Source organism: Syngnathus typhle, linkage group LG21 (assembly GCF_033458585.1).
Source record: "Syngnathus typhle isolate RoL2023-S1 ecotype Sweden linkage group LG21, RoL_Styp_1.0, whole genome shotgun sequence".
Lineage (NCBI taxonomy): Eukaryota > Metazoa > Chordata > Actinopteri > Syngnathiformes > Syngnathidae > Syngnathus > Syngnathus typhle.
In genome coordinates, this window is record NC_083758.1 from 3,227,699 (window position 1) to 3,240,509 (window position 12,811).

The window sequence follows — 12,811 nt, forward strand, 5'->3', positions numbered from 1 at the left end:
TGCCACCGGCCCGCCATCAGAGAAGGGAAAGGTTATGTGGCCCTCACAGGAAAAAGTTTGGGGACCCCTGTAGTAAAGACTCATCCTTTCTCGTGGACAACGCAGATCGTCTAATGACACAATACGTACTCTCGCTGCACTAAATAACAATTATACAACGTAAAATTAAAATAAAAGTCGACACTAATAGATTCCATTACAAAATACATAACTTGGATGATTATAAGTCCAACACTTTATGAACACAAGTTGATAAATTGTGAAATTATGTAGTCATTATGTAGTATGAACTAGAGTGAGCTATCTGTCCTCTTCTTAATCTTCGCTGCTATGGACGCTAATCACTAAGTGAATGTCTTCACGTGAGTGTTATTTAGGGACTGAAGATTTAAAAACCTTGTAAACGCTTCATGTGCCAATATCTCCAAGGTAGGACCACGTCTATTCTTTCCGGGCGCGTATATTTTAACGTGTTGTTAGTTGTAGCACTCTAAATGTGTTACCATAGTGCTAGTGCTAACTAATGCTAATGTAGGATTAAGTGTCCAAACAAAGTGAAAGAAAATGTCTGAAAATGACATGTCAATGTTCTATTTTTGCTTTATTGACATGAGCTAAGCAGTCCACGATGAGAGAGTGGTGGGTCCAAGTTGGCTTGCTGTGCATTCCGCTGATTGCTGTCTACGTCCACATGCCGCCGCCTAAGCTGTCGTTTGCCGTGCGCAGGTGGCAACACGCCGGGAAAACCTTCACCTTCAGGGGGAACAAGATCTTCTACATAGGTGTTCGTCTGATTTCACTTTTATTTTAGAAGGATCAAATATTTCAAGCGATCACTTATTAGTTTGCGCTGATATTACAGTCATCAGTATGTGTAACGTGTCATGTCCCATCAGACACTCCTGGCACCTTGGGAAATACCGACGTCGTTCTTCTCCTCCACGGCTATCCCGCCTCGAGCTATGATTGGAGCAAGGTCCGAGCGACACATTCCATCGCGACTTAATTGAATATTAATTTATAATTTTGTTAATTTAGTTTTGTGAGTCTGCTCTCTCTCCATCCTTAAACAGATTTGGCATCAGCTCACCCAACACTTCATACGGGTAATAGCACTGGACTTCTTGGGCTTCGGCTTAAGCGACAAGCCAGTGGGTGTCCCGTGCGTAAATCTATCAAATCAATAAAAAATTAATTTATTGGCTTTCCTGTTGCTGTGGTACTCAGCTACCACACAACTACTCCATCTTTGAGCAGGCCAGCGTGGTGGAAGCGCTGGTGGTAGAGTTGGGTCTGGCCAACCAGCGTATCAACCTGGTGGCTCATGACTACGGTGACACGGTGGCGCTAGAGCTGGTTTACAGGTAGACTTCATGCTTATTTTCTATAGTTGTATAAAAAAAGAAAAATTGTCACTTTTGACAGCTTGTGTTTTCTTGTCTGCATAGGAGGGATCAGAACCGTACAGGTCACCTGAACATCAAAAGTCTTTGTCTCTCAAATGGAGGTTAGTGTTTGCGGTATGTTCCTGTATTTTCAGAGACACTGTGACTGACTCGTGCTCCCCACAGGCTTGTTCCCGGAAGTCAACTATCCTCGCCTGCTGCAGAGGGTCAGTCCAACCGCCTGCCTTTCTTTGACACTACGGAGATTTACGATGTTTCACCGAGATCCATTATTTGTTTCCGAAGCTTCTCAAGGACTCCACGTACCTGGCTCCTATCCTCCTGAGGATCGGCAACTATATGTTCTTCAACAATGGGTTGGCATTTTTTCTTTTTATAGCCAATCGTGTACAATAAAGTTACTGGTTTTTGATTGCATGATAGGATGAGGGAAGTTTTCGGGCCGTACACGAAGCCGACGAACGCAGAGTTGTGGAACATGTGGGTCAGTATTCGCTACAATGATGGGCACCTTGTTTTGGACAGGTAAGAAAAACTAATACCACTCTATAGTGTATTTTATTTATAAAAAAGTTGACATTTAAATAATTGTGCACATATAGTCCACCAGGGGGCAGTATAAGCCAGCGAGTGGGTGTAAATATTCAGTTTGTCACAATCCAAGCATGCCCCAAATTGTTTTACCATAATTAAGGACAAAAAAAATCAGCCAAACAGCAAGTTCCGCTTCCACTTTATAAGAGCTGTTTTTGTTGCCGTGTCAGTCTTCTACAGTACATCAATCAGAGAATAAAACACAGGGAGCGATGGGTCGGCGCGCTCACTTCCACGTCCGTGCCACGTAAGTGACTTTTCACACACAGTCTGTCATTTCACGTCCAGACTCCTTCCTAATGTCCTCATCTTTCAGTGCACTTGATCTACGGCCCAATGGATCCGGTTAACCCCCATCCCGAGTTTATCGAACTTTACAAGTGAGTGTTCTTCGTCTCCCGCTTCTGTTAGCATGCAAGTGACGTGTGTGTGTTGTTTCCACAGGAAACTGGTGAAAAGGTCAACTGTCACCGTGTTAAATGAGTACATCGGTCATTACCCACAGTTGGAAGACCCCATAGGCTTTCTTGCCGCTTACTTAAAATTTATTCACTCATTTTGAACTTGAGTGAGCAGAGCTTGATCAAATAAATAGTTTTGTACAAAAGCTTTGTCGTAGATGCAGTTTATTTCTCCTCCAGATTAATTAAGTAGCAGATTTTACATTTAACGATGAAAGATTGCACTTCAGCCCACAGACGCCAGGATGACGTCAACGACTGTTTCTTCGTCGCTTCGGACAGTCACTTGCATGGTGACGCCGTCTGCCAGTGCAAGGCGAGCACGGACAAGCGTGTCGTGACTGCCCCGGAAAACACCTGTGAAATCAGAAGGAAAAAAAAATGTGAGTTTTAATATTTTTACAAATTGAATGGAATTTTTTTGGGGGGGAGGGAAACTCGCCGGCAAGGAAGAGAACGTGCGAATTTTTGTTTTCCGGTACTTTATCCGAGCGCTCGCATGGCTGCATGCCCAGGAAGTTGACAATGTTCTTCACTGCCTCTGTAAGAACAACACATTGAATTTAAAGACTCAAAACTTCCGACGAGTTTTCACAAGCTTACCGTCGAGCGTGCGCACTGACGCCAGAGCGAACGTCTCCTCCTTCTCAAACTCATCTCCCACTTCTTCCCAGGCTGCTCCGAAGTTTGGCTTCAGCACCTTCTGGATGTGGTCTGCCACAGTCACTTCCAGGTCCTCCAGCTGTGGCCAGCGAGAGGAATGAAACAAGTGGTGGACAAACTGATGGCACGCTGCTACTTACCACATACTCATCATCGTAGCCGTCGTCGTCAGGCTCTCCCGTGTTAGGGTCGCAGTCTCGTACCAGGTACTTCATTGTGCAGCTGAACGTACACGAAACTGCAAACGAGTGTCATTGTCTGAATGCCTCAATATCAGGAACTGGCCAATCTGATGTCCCTGTTCGTCCTACCTGCTGTCGGGTCGTCATCGGGCAGGCTCACTAGCGTGTAGCAGGAGCCTGGCTGGCTGTACGCGAGGCTGGCGGCGGGAACGTAGTGAAGCACCTCGTAGGACTCCGAAGGCTCCATTTGCACAAGAACCTGGAATGCCGTTTGCGCTATTAGTTGACAGCCAGTGAAGTGGATTGTGCTTAACTGCATAGTCCTGAACCTTCTGTAGAAGTTGGTCGTTTAGCGTGTTGGTGCAGTCGAACTGGAAGACCATGTGCTTGGAAAAGGTATGTTTGATGCAGCGCACCACATATTCCGTCTCTGCTTCAGTAAGCTGCACCGGCTCGGCTGACTTGAAAAGCGGGCCAAGACCCTGGAACTCTGGGATGGCTGCCAGTTGTTCTGAAGGTGAAAAATATCCAGTAGTATCAAAAAAAAAAAAAAATTCCTGTAGAAAAATGCTTACCTTGATAAATATCCTGGCGTGATGGAGCCAATTTCTCCGGTAGCTTGCTGGTCGACACTGGAGTGATTTCTGAAAGGGAAGGACACATTTAAAAGCGCTAAGCCAACCCAGAATTTTCAAATTCTGACTGACCTGTTTTCTGTTCTGTGATAGGTGTGGTAGCTAGCGGAACAGTCTTCATGTCGAACGGCGTCTCCGAAGGATCCAGCGTATATTGGTGCAGTGACTTCTCCAAACCGGGAATGGACACTGACAAGCCTGAACGCAACATGAGATGAATGCATTAGGTATCAATAAATTCATAAGATAAATGTTTTTAGTGAGGCCAATTTTTTCCCAAAATAATAAAAAAAATGAACAAATTCATGCCTAACTGAAAATGCTTAGCTATATTTGATGCTCAATAGCATTTGAGCTAATCTCACCATTGAAAATATAGGCAGCGTTAAGTGCCTTCTGCTTCTGCTGCAGCACGTTCATGTAGAATGTGGCCCTGTCGCGCACTTCGTCATCGCTGTCCATCATGCACCTGCACAGACATGACATTTAAATTACATCTGGTGACTTAAAAAAAAAAAGAAACTTAAGTACCTCTGCATTAGAACCAGGACACTTGGCAGTAAATCGTCATTCTGAGCTCCAAATTTGGCCAAAGCGCTAACCGCAGCTGATGTGATGGGAAAAAAGGTTTTAGAAAAAAATGTGGTTTTACATGGACATTGAAAAACACGACTAACCGGCTCTCACTGCTTCACTCTCCAGCACCACCCTGTTGAAGATGAAGCGGATGTACTTGGACGGCTGCGGGGTGCGTGGGCCCTCTTTGCCCAGCAGGTGCAAGATCTTGGTGGCCAGCACCGTATGCTCGCAGTCCTCGATGAACTCGCACAGATGTGCCAGGCCTGTTTCTTTGCTCTCGGGGTTCTCCTCAATGATGCCGATGATGCAGTCCACAATGGCGCGCTTATACTCAAAGCCACCCTTCAAATAAAGATGAGTGCTTTTTAAAGCTAGTGATTTTTTTTGGATTTTTTTTTTTTTTTTTTTTTTAATTCTCTTTGCTACTTACGTCATCTCTCAGCATGTTGGACAAGAAGTTCATCATGACACTGTGCTTTCTGGGGTACTTCTGACACAGAGCACTGATGGCTTGCACCACCACCACCTTGAACTCGTCCGAGATCTCTGAGACGAAAGACGAGATCTGCTTCATGAGACGGTCCACGCTGCTCTCGCTGCCAGTCTTCAACAACGTGGTGATGGCCAGCGTGGCGATGCTCCGGTTGGAATCGGTGATGAGGTTCTCCAGGTCCAAGTTGCACGCTGTCACAGCCGAGGGGTGCTTCATCGCCACCTGGTGGACGGGACAAAAAAAAGTTACTTCAACATGTCAGGCTGAAAGCGCACAGGAAGGTGGGAGTACCTTATTGAGGGTCCTGACTGCTGCGTATCTCAGTGCAGCTTTGGGAGAACTGCAGAAGAGCTGCAGCACTTCAGAAAGAAAAAAAAATAAAAATCAGGATCACTCTTCAGCTATTTTATATTGTTTGCTGTAACCTACCAGACACGGCTGGGGCCAGCTCTCTGGCTGTGCAATTGGGCATGTGCACAATGGCCGAGGCGGCCTCGTACACAACCATCTCGTTCTTGTTCCTCAGGCAGCTCTCAATGAAGTCAAACAAGGGGCTGTCGTGACTGCACAAAAAAAAAAAAGGCCATCAGGAGTGAAAACAAACAAAGCTGTCCTGAGTGTCCCTCTGTCATCTTACCCTCCTTCCGTCTCGTCCAGGAGTTTGCTGGCGATGCGGATGAGCATGCAGTAGGCGAACGGCGACTTGAGGCCCGACTTTGTGAACTTGTTGAGCATCTTGGTGACGGCCAGCCGGTCATTCTTCCTCAGGTGGTACAAGAGGCCCAGAGCATGATACTGCAACGCAACGTATAATGTAAGCACACCACCGTTCACGTAGAGTTGATAGATACTATAGCACATTCCAACCTGAACCATGATGTTATCACTCGAAGCTGCCTCCTGGGCTTCGTTTACCCAACGTTTCACCACATCGTAGCTCATCTTTACCATGTGCTGAAGCAAATTCTTACTGTTAAAATCATAACGTTGCAATTGCACATTTTGACAAGCGGCGTCTCACCAGTGACGAGACCAAAGCTGAGCTGGACACGCTCGGCACCTTGTCGACGATGGCCTGCTTCATGTATCTCTCGATGGCTTGCAGCATGGTGGTCTGAGAGATGCAGGGGACATGGTTGGTCAGCATTTTATTTAATTTAATTCTGTCCCAAGATTCGGGTTAGCTTACGTCAGTGATCCTGCAGAGGGCTCTGATCGCTGGTCCTCTGTACACGTCATCCTTGCCAGTCATGTCTTTGGTCAGGCTGCACAATGACAACAATGCTATTTACTAAACACATAACTCAATAGTAATTTACTGTAATAGTTCAACTCTATGAACCTGCTGGTGACAATAATAACGTCCTCAGAGATGTTGGCCATCTCCTTGATGGTCAAGTAGCACATCCTCCTCAGGGTTTGCTGAAAGGACAAAAAAGATTTTCACACTTTGAGTTAACACTTGAAATTTGATTATTTGAGCTTACGTCATTGGACTGAAAGAGCCTGGTCATGGCGAAGAACGCCTCGGTGGCTTCGGTGGTCCCGAAATGTTCCCCCTAAAACAAAAAAAGGTGGTGAAAAATCTTGCCTTTAAAAAGACATGCGCTATTTTATGCTACCTGGTTGAGCAGGTAAATAATCTTGGTGAGAATGTGCAGGCATCTTCGCGGGTTGATAGGTGTCTCGTTAAAGATGCGGGCCTGAGGACGAAACGAAAATCATTCAATCTATTATTAAATGACGAATTAACGCAAATTTGGAAACGTACCTCTTGCAACACGGAGCTCTTCTCCAGATGCTGGAATGGGTTAGAGCCACTTCCTGAAAGAAAACAAACGTCACCGACGAGCAATGCTAACATAGCGGACTACCTTCAAAAAAGCGATTGTGATTTAATAAAGCAATACTTAACAGTTTTTGGTATTAAGTTGTTGATACATACATGCAATCCTGGCCCTGAAGCTACATCTTTAGCCAGGCTCACTATTTAACAATCATTTATATATTATAAAATACATTAAGTAACGCGTGTATTTATTTATCACATATGCATCAAAAAGACACTCAAATGTCATTTTTACTTCCATCGTAACCTTATTTCAACCCGATTGTTCATCGTAAACTACTATGCCAGCAATAGGTTAGCACGCCATTCGTTAGCCTCCGTGTCATAAAACTTACCGATCATAGTCACCCCTACAAAGATCAATCAACACTCACCAGACTCTTCGTCTTTTTTGTCAAACTTTTTAATCATCGTGTCGAAATTGGGTGACGCTCAGCAGACGTTCGACGACGGGATGATAGCAGAATCTTCCACGTAGTCACAAATTAAATTGACTTCCGGTGACAGGCACACACGCGCACACTCACACGCACGCGCGAACACACATACAAACGGTTTTACTTCCGGTTAAAACGTCATACGTTTTTTTCATTTTTCTTAAAACTTTATTGTAAAGATAAAGTGTAACAAAGTATGTATTATTACAGCGTTACAATTTAAATATTGAAAGATAAAAATGAGACAGATATGTCTGTTTTAAAATAATATAATAATGTTATTTATAATTGATATTGTGATTTTTAAAAAATAATTAGGAAACCGACAACCAACTATTCTAATGAGTTCGCCTGAATTGGTTTTGTCCAAGGTTATATTATAACAAGCAACTCAGGGACCACTGATTTGGCGGAATATTTTATTTTACACCAAAGGAGGATAGCCATACAGGCTATTTATTTGCATCTGTATGTCTATTTTGGGACTCTCAGCTACATTTGACATAATTTGGATGGGTAAATGATTCCTCAGAATAGCTGGAAAATAGTCTAAAAAAAAAATCAAATTTATTTGTAAAAATGTTACTAATATTTTCCATTTCCGATTTCACGGACCCCCTGCAGTACTCCCACGGACCACTAAGGAGCCGCGGACCACCGGTTAATCCTTAGTTGATATTAAAGCTTTTACCTTGCGTTCTGGAGACTCGAGTTCGATTCCCACTCTGCACAGATTAATTTCTAAATTGTCCTTCATCAAGGTTTCTCATGTTTCCCCAGTAGGGATTTTGTGGGGGTTTTCTTGTCCTCCTGCGGCTTTATTTATTTAATTTTATCTCATAGATCTTTTACTTATTTTTTTTTAATCTCATGTATTTATTTATTTATTTATTTATATTTTTTTTATTTTATTTATTTATTTATTTATTTATTTATTTATTTATTTATTTATTTATTTATTTATTTATTTATTTATTTATTTATTTTATTTTATTTTATTTATTTATTTATTTATTTATATTTTCTAATTTTACCTCATGGATGTTTTACTATGTATCTGGTTTTTATTTTATTTCATGGTTGTGGTGTACCTATTGAAGTGTCCATGAGTGATGTCACAAACTAAACAGCCAATCAGGAAGTGGGGGTGAGGGGAGGTGGTCATTTTGGAGTTTCAGAAGATTTCATCATGAATTGTCCCTAATGAAGTGCCCAGTTATTAGGTACACTTCATAAAGGTGGTGTACCTAATGGATTGTCCGAGTGACGTCACAGATAAACCAGCCAATCAGGAGGTGGGGGTGAGGGCGGGTGGGGCACGTTTCACTTTCAGTTAAGTTTTGGCCATGATTATCCCCTAATAAAGTGGCCTGTTATTAGGTACACCTGAAAGTGGTGATGTACCTAATGGAGTGTCCGAGTGACGTCACAGATGAAACAGCCAATCAGGAGGTGGGGGTGAGGGCGGGTGGGGCACTTTTCACTTTCAGTTAAGCTTTGGCCATGATTATTCCCTAATAAAGTGGCCGGTTATTAGGTACACCTGAAAATGGTGGTGTACCTTATGGAGTGTCCGAGTGACGTCACAGATCAAACAGCCAATCAGAAGGTGGGGGTGAGGGCGGGTGGGGCAATTTTCACTTTCAGTTGAGCTTTGGCCATGATTATTCCCTAATAAAGTGGCCTGTTATTAGGTACACCTGAAAATGGTGGTGTACCTAATGGAGTGACGTCACAGATCAACCAGCCAATCAGAAGGTGGGGGTGAGGGCGGGTGGGGCACTTTTTCACTTTCAGTTAAGTTTGACCCTGATTTTTCCCTAATGAAGTGGCCTGTTATTAGGTACACCTCATGGATGTATTATTTATTTACAAATTCCTGTATTAATTAAATTATTTTTACCTCGTGGATGTTTTACCTTTTATTTTTTTACCTCATGCATGTTTTATTTTATATTTATTTTTTTACCTCATGGATGTTTTATTTTTTATCTCATAAACGTGGTGTAACTCATGGAGCGTCTGTAAGTGACGTCACAAACCTCAGGAGCCGATCAGGCTCATCTTTGTAGCTCATCTTGTGCTGAAACAAATTAAAACACGATGTCATATTTGTTTGTGTCTCATCATATAATCAAAAAAGGACCCCAACATTCCTATGTGGAAGATCCAAGCTATGTTAAATTCCGCCATCTGGTTGTAGTTGCTGTAATCCGCCACAAGAGGGCAGCATATCTCAAACTTGTCATTGTGACTCATTGTTTTGATGTCATACATTATCAACCATGTTTGTTGCGTCTGCTTTATTTGGGGAAAATAATTTTGAGTATAAAAATAACACATTTGAGGCGCACGCATTCACACAGATATTCCCATGCATTCTTCAACTGACACCTTTTGTGCACTGTGGGCAGAAACTTTGAACAACAGCGCTTGAATGAATCGAAATTGAAGCCGCTAGGAAACGGAAAAAAACAGTTTACATACGTCGGCTGTAGTCCTTGAAAACATTCGTACAGAATCAATTAAAATATTTTTTGTTAACTGAATTTGATTGATAATAGGCAACGCTGTGAAGCCTGTAATTTGTCGGTCTCACCTTTACAACAAATAAAGTTATTATGCGGCCATTTGTTAGTAAGGCGTCAGTATGGAAGTCATTCATCCCCAACAATTACACAATGCGACCGCAAATGAAGAAAACCAAAATCCTTTTGAACTACAAAGCTGAGGCGTTCAGAGTGGTCACTTTCTTCGGCCGATGCGCGCCAGCAGACGCGCGTTATCGGCTGCCTTCGAGCGCAGGTTTTGGGCTTTGGCCACGTCGAAGAGCACGTTCATTATGTTAGTGGGCAAGTCCAGGGACAAAGTCAGCTGGCTCCTGTGCTCCTCTTTGCCGCCGTTCCGCAGCAGGGAGCCGCGGATCTTAGCCCGGGTCTGGAAGCGCGTCTTGGCCGGGTTGTATGTCCTTTTCTCCCGGCTCGCTGACTCCTCGGGCGCAGAGGCAACCAGGTACTCAGCGGATGAGCGGAGCAGAGAGCCCCAGGCGTCCTCGGAGGAGAAACCGCCGCCGGCCATCTGCTGGTCGCATATGAGGTCCGAGCGGCCGCGGGCCAAACGGAGGCACAGGCTGGAGGAGGGCGGGCACAGGACCAAAAGCAGCAGCAGGGTCTTAAGGGACGACAGCATCGCGTGTGGGGGGAGGTCCTCTATAAGTTTCAAGATTACTTTATTAGGTACATCTGCACAACCACTTTAAATATTGAGTTAAAAAACAACCATGAATGTATTTGTGAAGGCAGACTTAAAAATAAAAATAAAAAGTGTACAAATTGTCCCGACACTCACTTTTGGATGTAAATAGCTGTTTAAATGTGAGTCTCAAGTATGAAAATATAAAATATTTGAAACTTACCACACGAATCAAAGCAAACCAACACGGTAGTCTTTCCAAAATAAACGAAACAATCCCGATTGCGAGAAGGGTGAGCCGCACTTTGCACTTTCATTTACAGCCGCCTTCCATTTAGTAGCAACTGTGACGTCATCCGCGTGACGCATACAGCTGCCACGCCCCCATCAATAAACACCAACCATTGGTAAAGTTCAAGTCATTAGTGTTAAAATGAGACATTCGTGTTTCAGTACCACGGACAGCTCCACTACGCTGATAAAACCAGTTGGCTCAAAAAAAAAAAAAAAAAAAAACTAGTCTTATAAAGTGAATTGCATAAAAAATACAGGTCAGTTTTATTTAAAATTTAAGTCCATAACATTTGATATCCCAAACCTTTTTTTTTTTTTTTTACTTTTAAGTACATTTGTATTTTATTATCTTGGTGCCAAGGAACTATGTTGAAGTATACCGAGGCGGTTCACTAAGACAAAAGTGGTGCTTTGCTGTCATCTTGGTTTCTAGGAACTACTGTATGTTGAAGTGATTGGAGGAGCTTCACTTAAGAACAAACTTGTGATTTGCTGCCATCTTGGTGCCTCGGAACTACGTATGTTGAAGTAAATGAGGAGCTTCATTCAAACAAACGCTGTGCTTTGCCACCATCTTATTGCATAGTGATGCCAAAGAACTACTGAAAGGCTTCCCTTAGACAAAAGGTGTGCTTTGTCACCATCTCAGACATCTTCGTGGGAAAAAACTATGGGGAAATACATGGAGGAGCTTCTCTTAGACAAAGGTTGGGATTTGCCACCATCTGTTGTCCACACTAATGTAAAAGTCAATACCGAACGGGTATTTTTTCTTTACGAGGTTGTCTCGTACGGATAGGGGCGGGCGTTCCATCCCCACGTCGCCTTCTGCACCCGAAAGGCAAACAGTTGACTCAACGTAATTTCAACACATTAGCAAGTTTTTACAGGCTGCAATTATGGGGGTCAAGATGGAACGAGCGCGGCGGGAATAATAACCACGGCGAGGCGGTGACCTCATGCTCACCGGGTGACTATGCCTCTTCAACTTTAATGGCGGGGGACATTTTGCCATTCTGTTCGGGCTCCCTGTGACATCACGAACTCGTGTGGAGTCGGGCAACTGAGCGACGTGGGTTTACCGTTTTTTTCCATGTATAATGCGCCCCCATGTATAATACGCACCCTAAAAACGGCATGGTGATGCTGGAAAAAAGCCTGTACCCATGTATAATACGCATTCAAATTTGGACTCCTACTTAAGTCCGTAAACGTAAAATTATTTCAGAAAAAAGATCATCTTTGGGAACAACCGGATGTTATTCTGCCGGTCAGTATCACTGCGCATGCGCTAGCAAACTTGATAGCGAAGAAATGTTTCGGATTTGTGTAGGGTACATTGTGACAGCAAACGAGCAGGTGATCGAGCAAGCGTCTGATACGAGAGCACTGTGTTCGTATGGAGCGTGTTTGAAGTGAACAGCAGAGAAGAAAGCGCATCTGTAATGGCGGCCTCCGTATCATATCCGGATTAAAAAAAAAAAAAAGTTGGTTTTTTTTTGTACCCATGTATAATGCGCACCCCAGATCTTAGGAAAATAAATTAGTTAAATTTTGCGCATTATACATGGAAAAAAACGGTATTTAAAAAGTGAAGCCGTCATTACCTCCTCCAGGGAAGCCTCGCGCTTCTCTATATCTCTAAAGACACGGAGGAGGCATTGCCCAAGTGTCGCTACGCCACTGATTTAGCGTGACGACGCACAAGCGTGAGGGACTCAAAACAATTAGTAGAATGAACAAATTAAACTACAAATGAAATGAAATAAAAATTAGCATTTTAAAGAAAACAATAACTGCTGAAACAAATGCAAATGTTAAAACTTACACGCTCAAAAATGAATAGAATTTGAGTGAAATTAAAACGTAAAAGTCAAATCAAAATCAAAATGAACTAAAATGAAAAATCAAAGAAATATTCTGTATTGAAAAAATATCTAATTCTAAAACAAACAAAAACAAAACTAGAACAAAACATGTTCAAAAAACAAAAATTGATAGAATTTCAAAAATGAATGAAATCCAA

General features: G+C 42.9%; 3 protein-coding genes across 10 annotated transcripts; 1 reads left to right on the forward strand and 2 right to left on the reverse strand.

Moving 5' to 3' along the window:
• The first annotated feature begins 289 nt into the window (after positions 1–289).
• On the forward strand, positions 290–4,890 carry mest (mesoderm specific transcript). Of its 8 annotated transcripts, none has more exons than XM_061268823.1 (13): positions 300–429; positions 620–639; positions 727–782; positions 897–976; positions 1,074–1,151; positions 1,228–1,364; positions 1,449–1,507; positions 1,572–1,612; positions 1,692–1,762; positions 1,830–1,931; positions 2,171–2,247; positions 2,317–2,380; positions 2,445–2,607. In XM_061268823.1, the coding sequence occupies exons 2-13, from the start codon at positions 629–631 to the stop codon at positions 2,560–2,562; spliced, it is 894 nt and encodes a 297-aa protein (XP_061124807.1). In that variant the 5' UTR covers positions 300–429; positions 620–628; the 3' UTR covers positions 2,563–2,607. The 8 variants fall into 8 exon arrangements, 7 of the variants coding, with proteins under 7 accessions (XP_061124803.1, XP_061124807.1, XP_061124805.1 ...); XR_009710891.1 differs by lacking the exon at positions 2,445–2,607 and adding exons at positions 2,692–4,168; positions 4,644–4,890 and having other exon boundaries at positions 310–429; positions 615–782; XM_061268824.1 differs by having other exon boundaries at positions 337–428; positions 607–639.
• On the reverse strand, positions 2,610–7,397 carry copg2 (COPI coat complex subunit gamma 2). Its single transcript, XM_061268817.1, has 23 exons — positions 7,237–7,397; positions 6,785–6,837; positions 6,636–6,716; positions 6,501–6,572; positions 6,356–6,435; positions 6,203–6,278; positions 6,035–6,127; positions 5,881–5,967; positions 5,651–5,808; positions 5,443–5,576; positions 5,305–5,372; positions 4,951–5,235; positions 4,619–4,862; positions 4,473–4,548; positions 4,307–4,410; positions 4,014–4,139; positions 3,882–3,950; positions 3,636–3,817; positions 3,436–3,565; positions 3,265–3,362; positions 3,065–3,203; positions 2,904–3,002; positions 2,610–2,818 (listed from the first exon to the last, which is right to left on the reverse strand). The coding sequence occupies exons 1-23, from the start codon at positions 7,271–7,273 to the stop codon at positions 2,688–2,690; spliced, it is 2,622 nt and encodes an 873-aa protein (XP_061124801.1). The 5' UTR covers positions 7,274–7,397; the 3' UTR covers positions 2,610–2,687.
• A 2,216-nt stretch (positions 7,398–9,613) lies between these two features.
• Positions 9,614–12,787, reverse strand: ucn3l (urocortin 3, like). The gene is made up of 2 exons (XM_061269104.1): positions 10,715–12,787; positions 9,614–10,508 (listed from the first exon to the last, which is right to left on the reverse strand). The coding sequence occupies exons 1-2, from the start codon at positions 10,806–10,808 to the stop codon at positions 10,045–10,047; spliced, it is 558 nt and encodes a 185-aa protein (XP_061125088.1). The 5' UTR covers positions 10,809–12,787; the 3' UTR covers positions 9,614–10,044.
• Between the last annotated feature and the right edge of the window lie 24 nt (positions 12,788–12,811).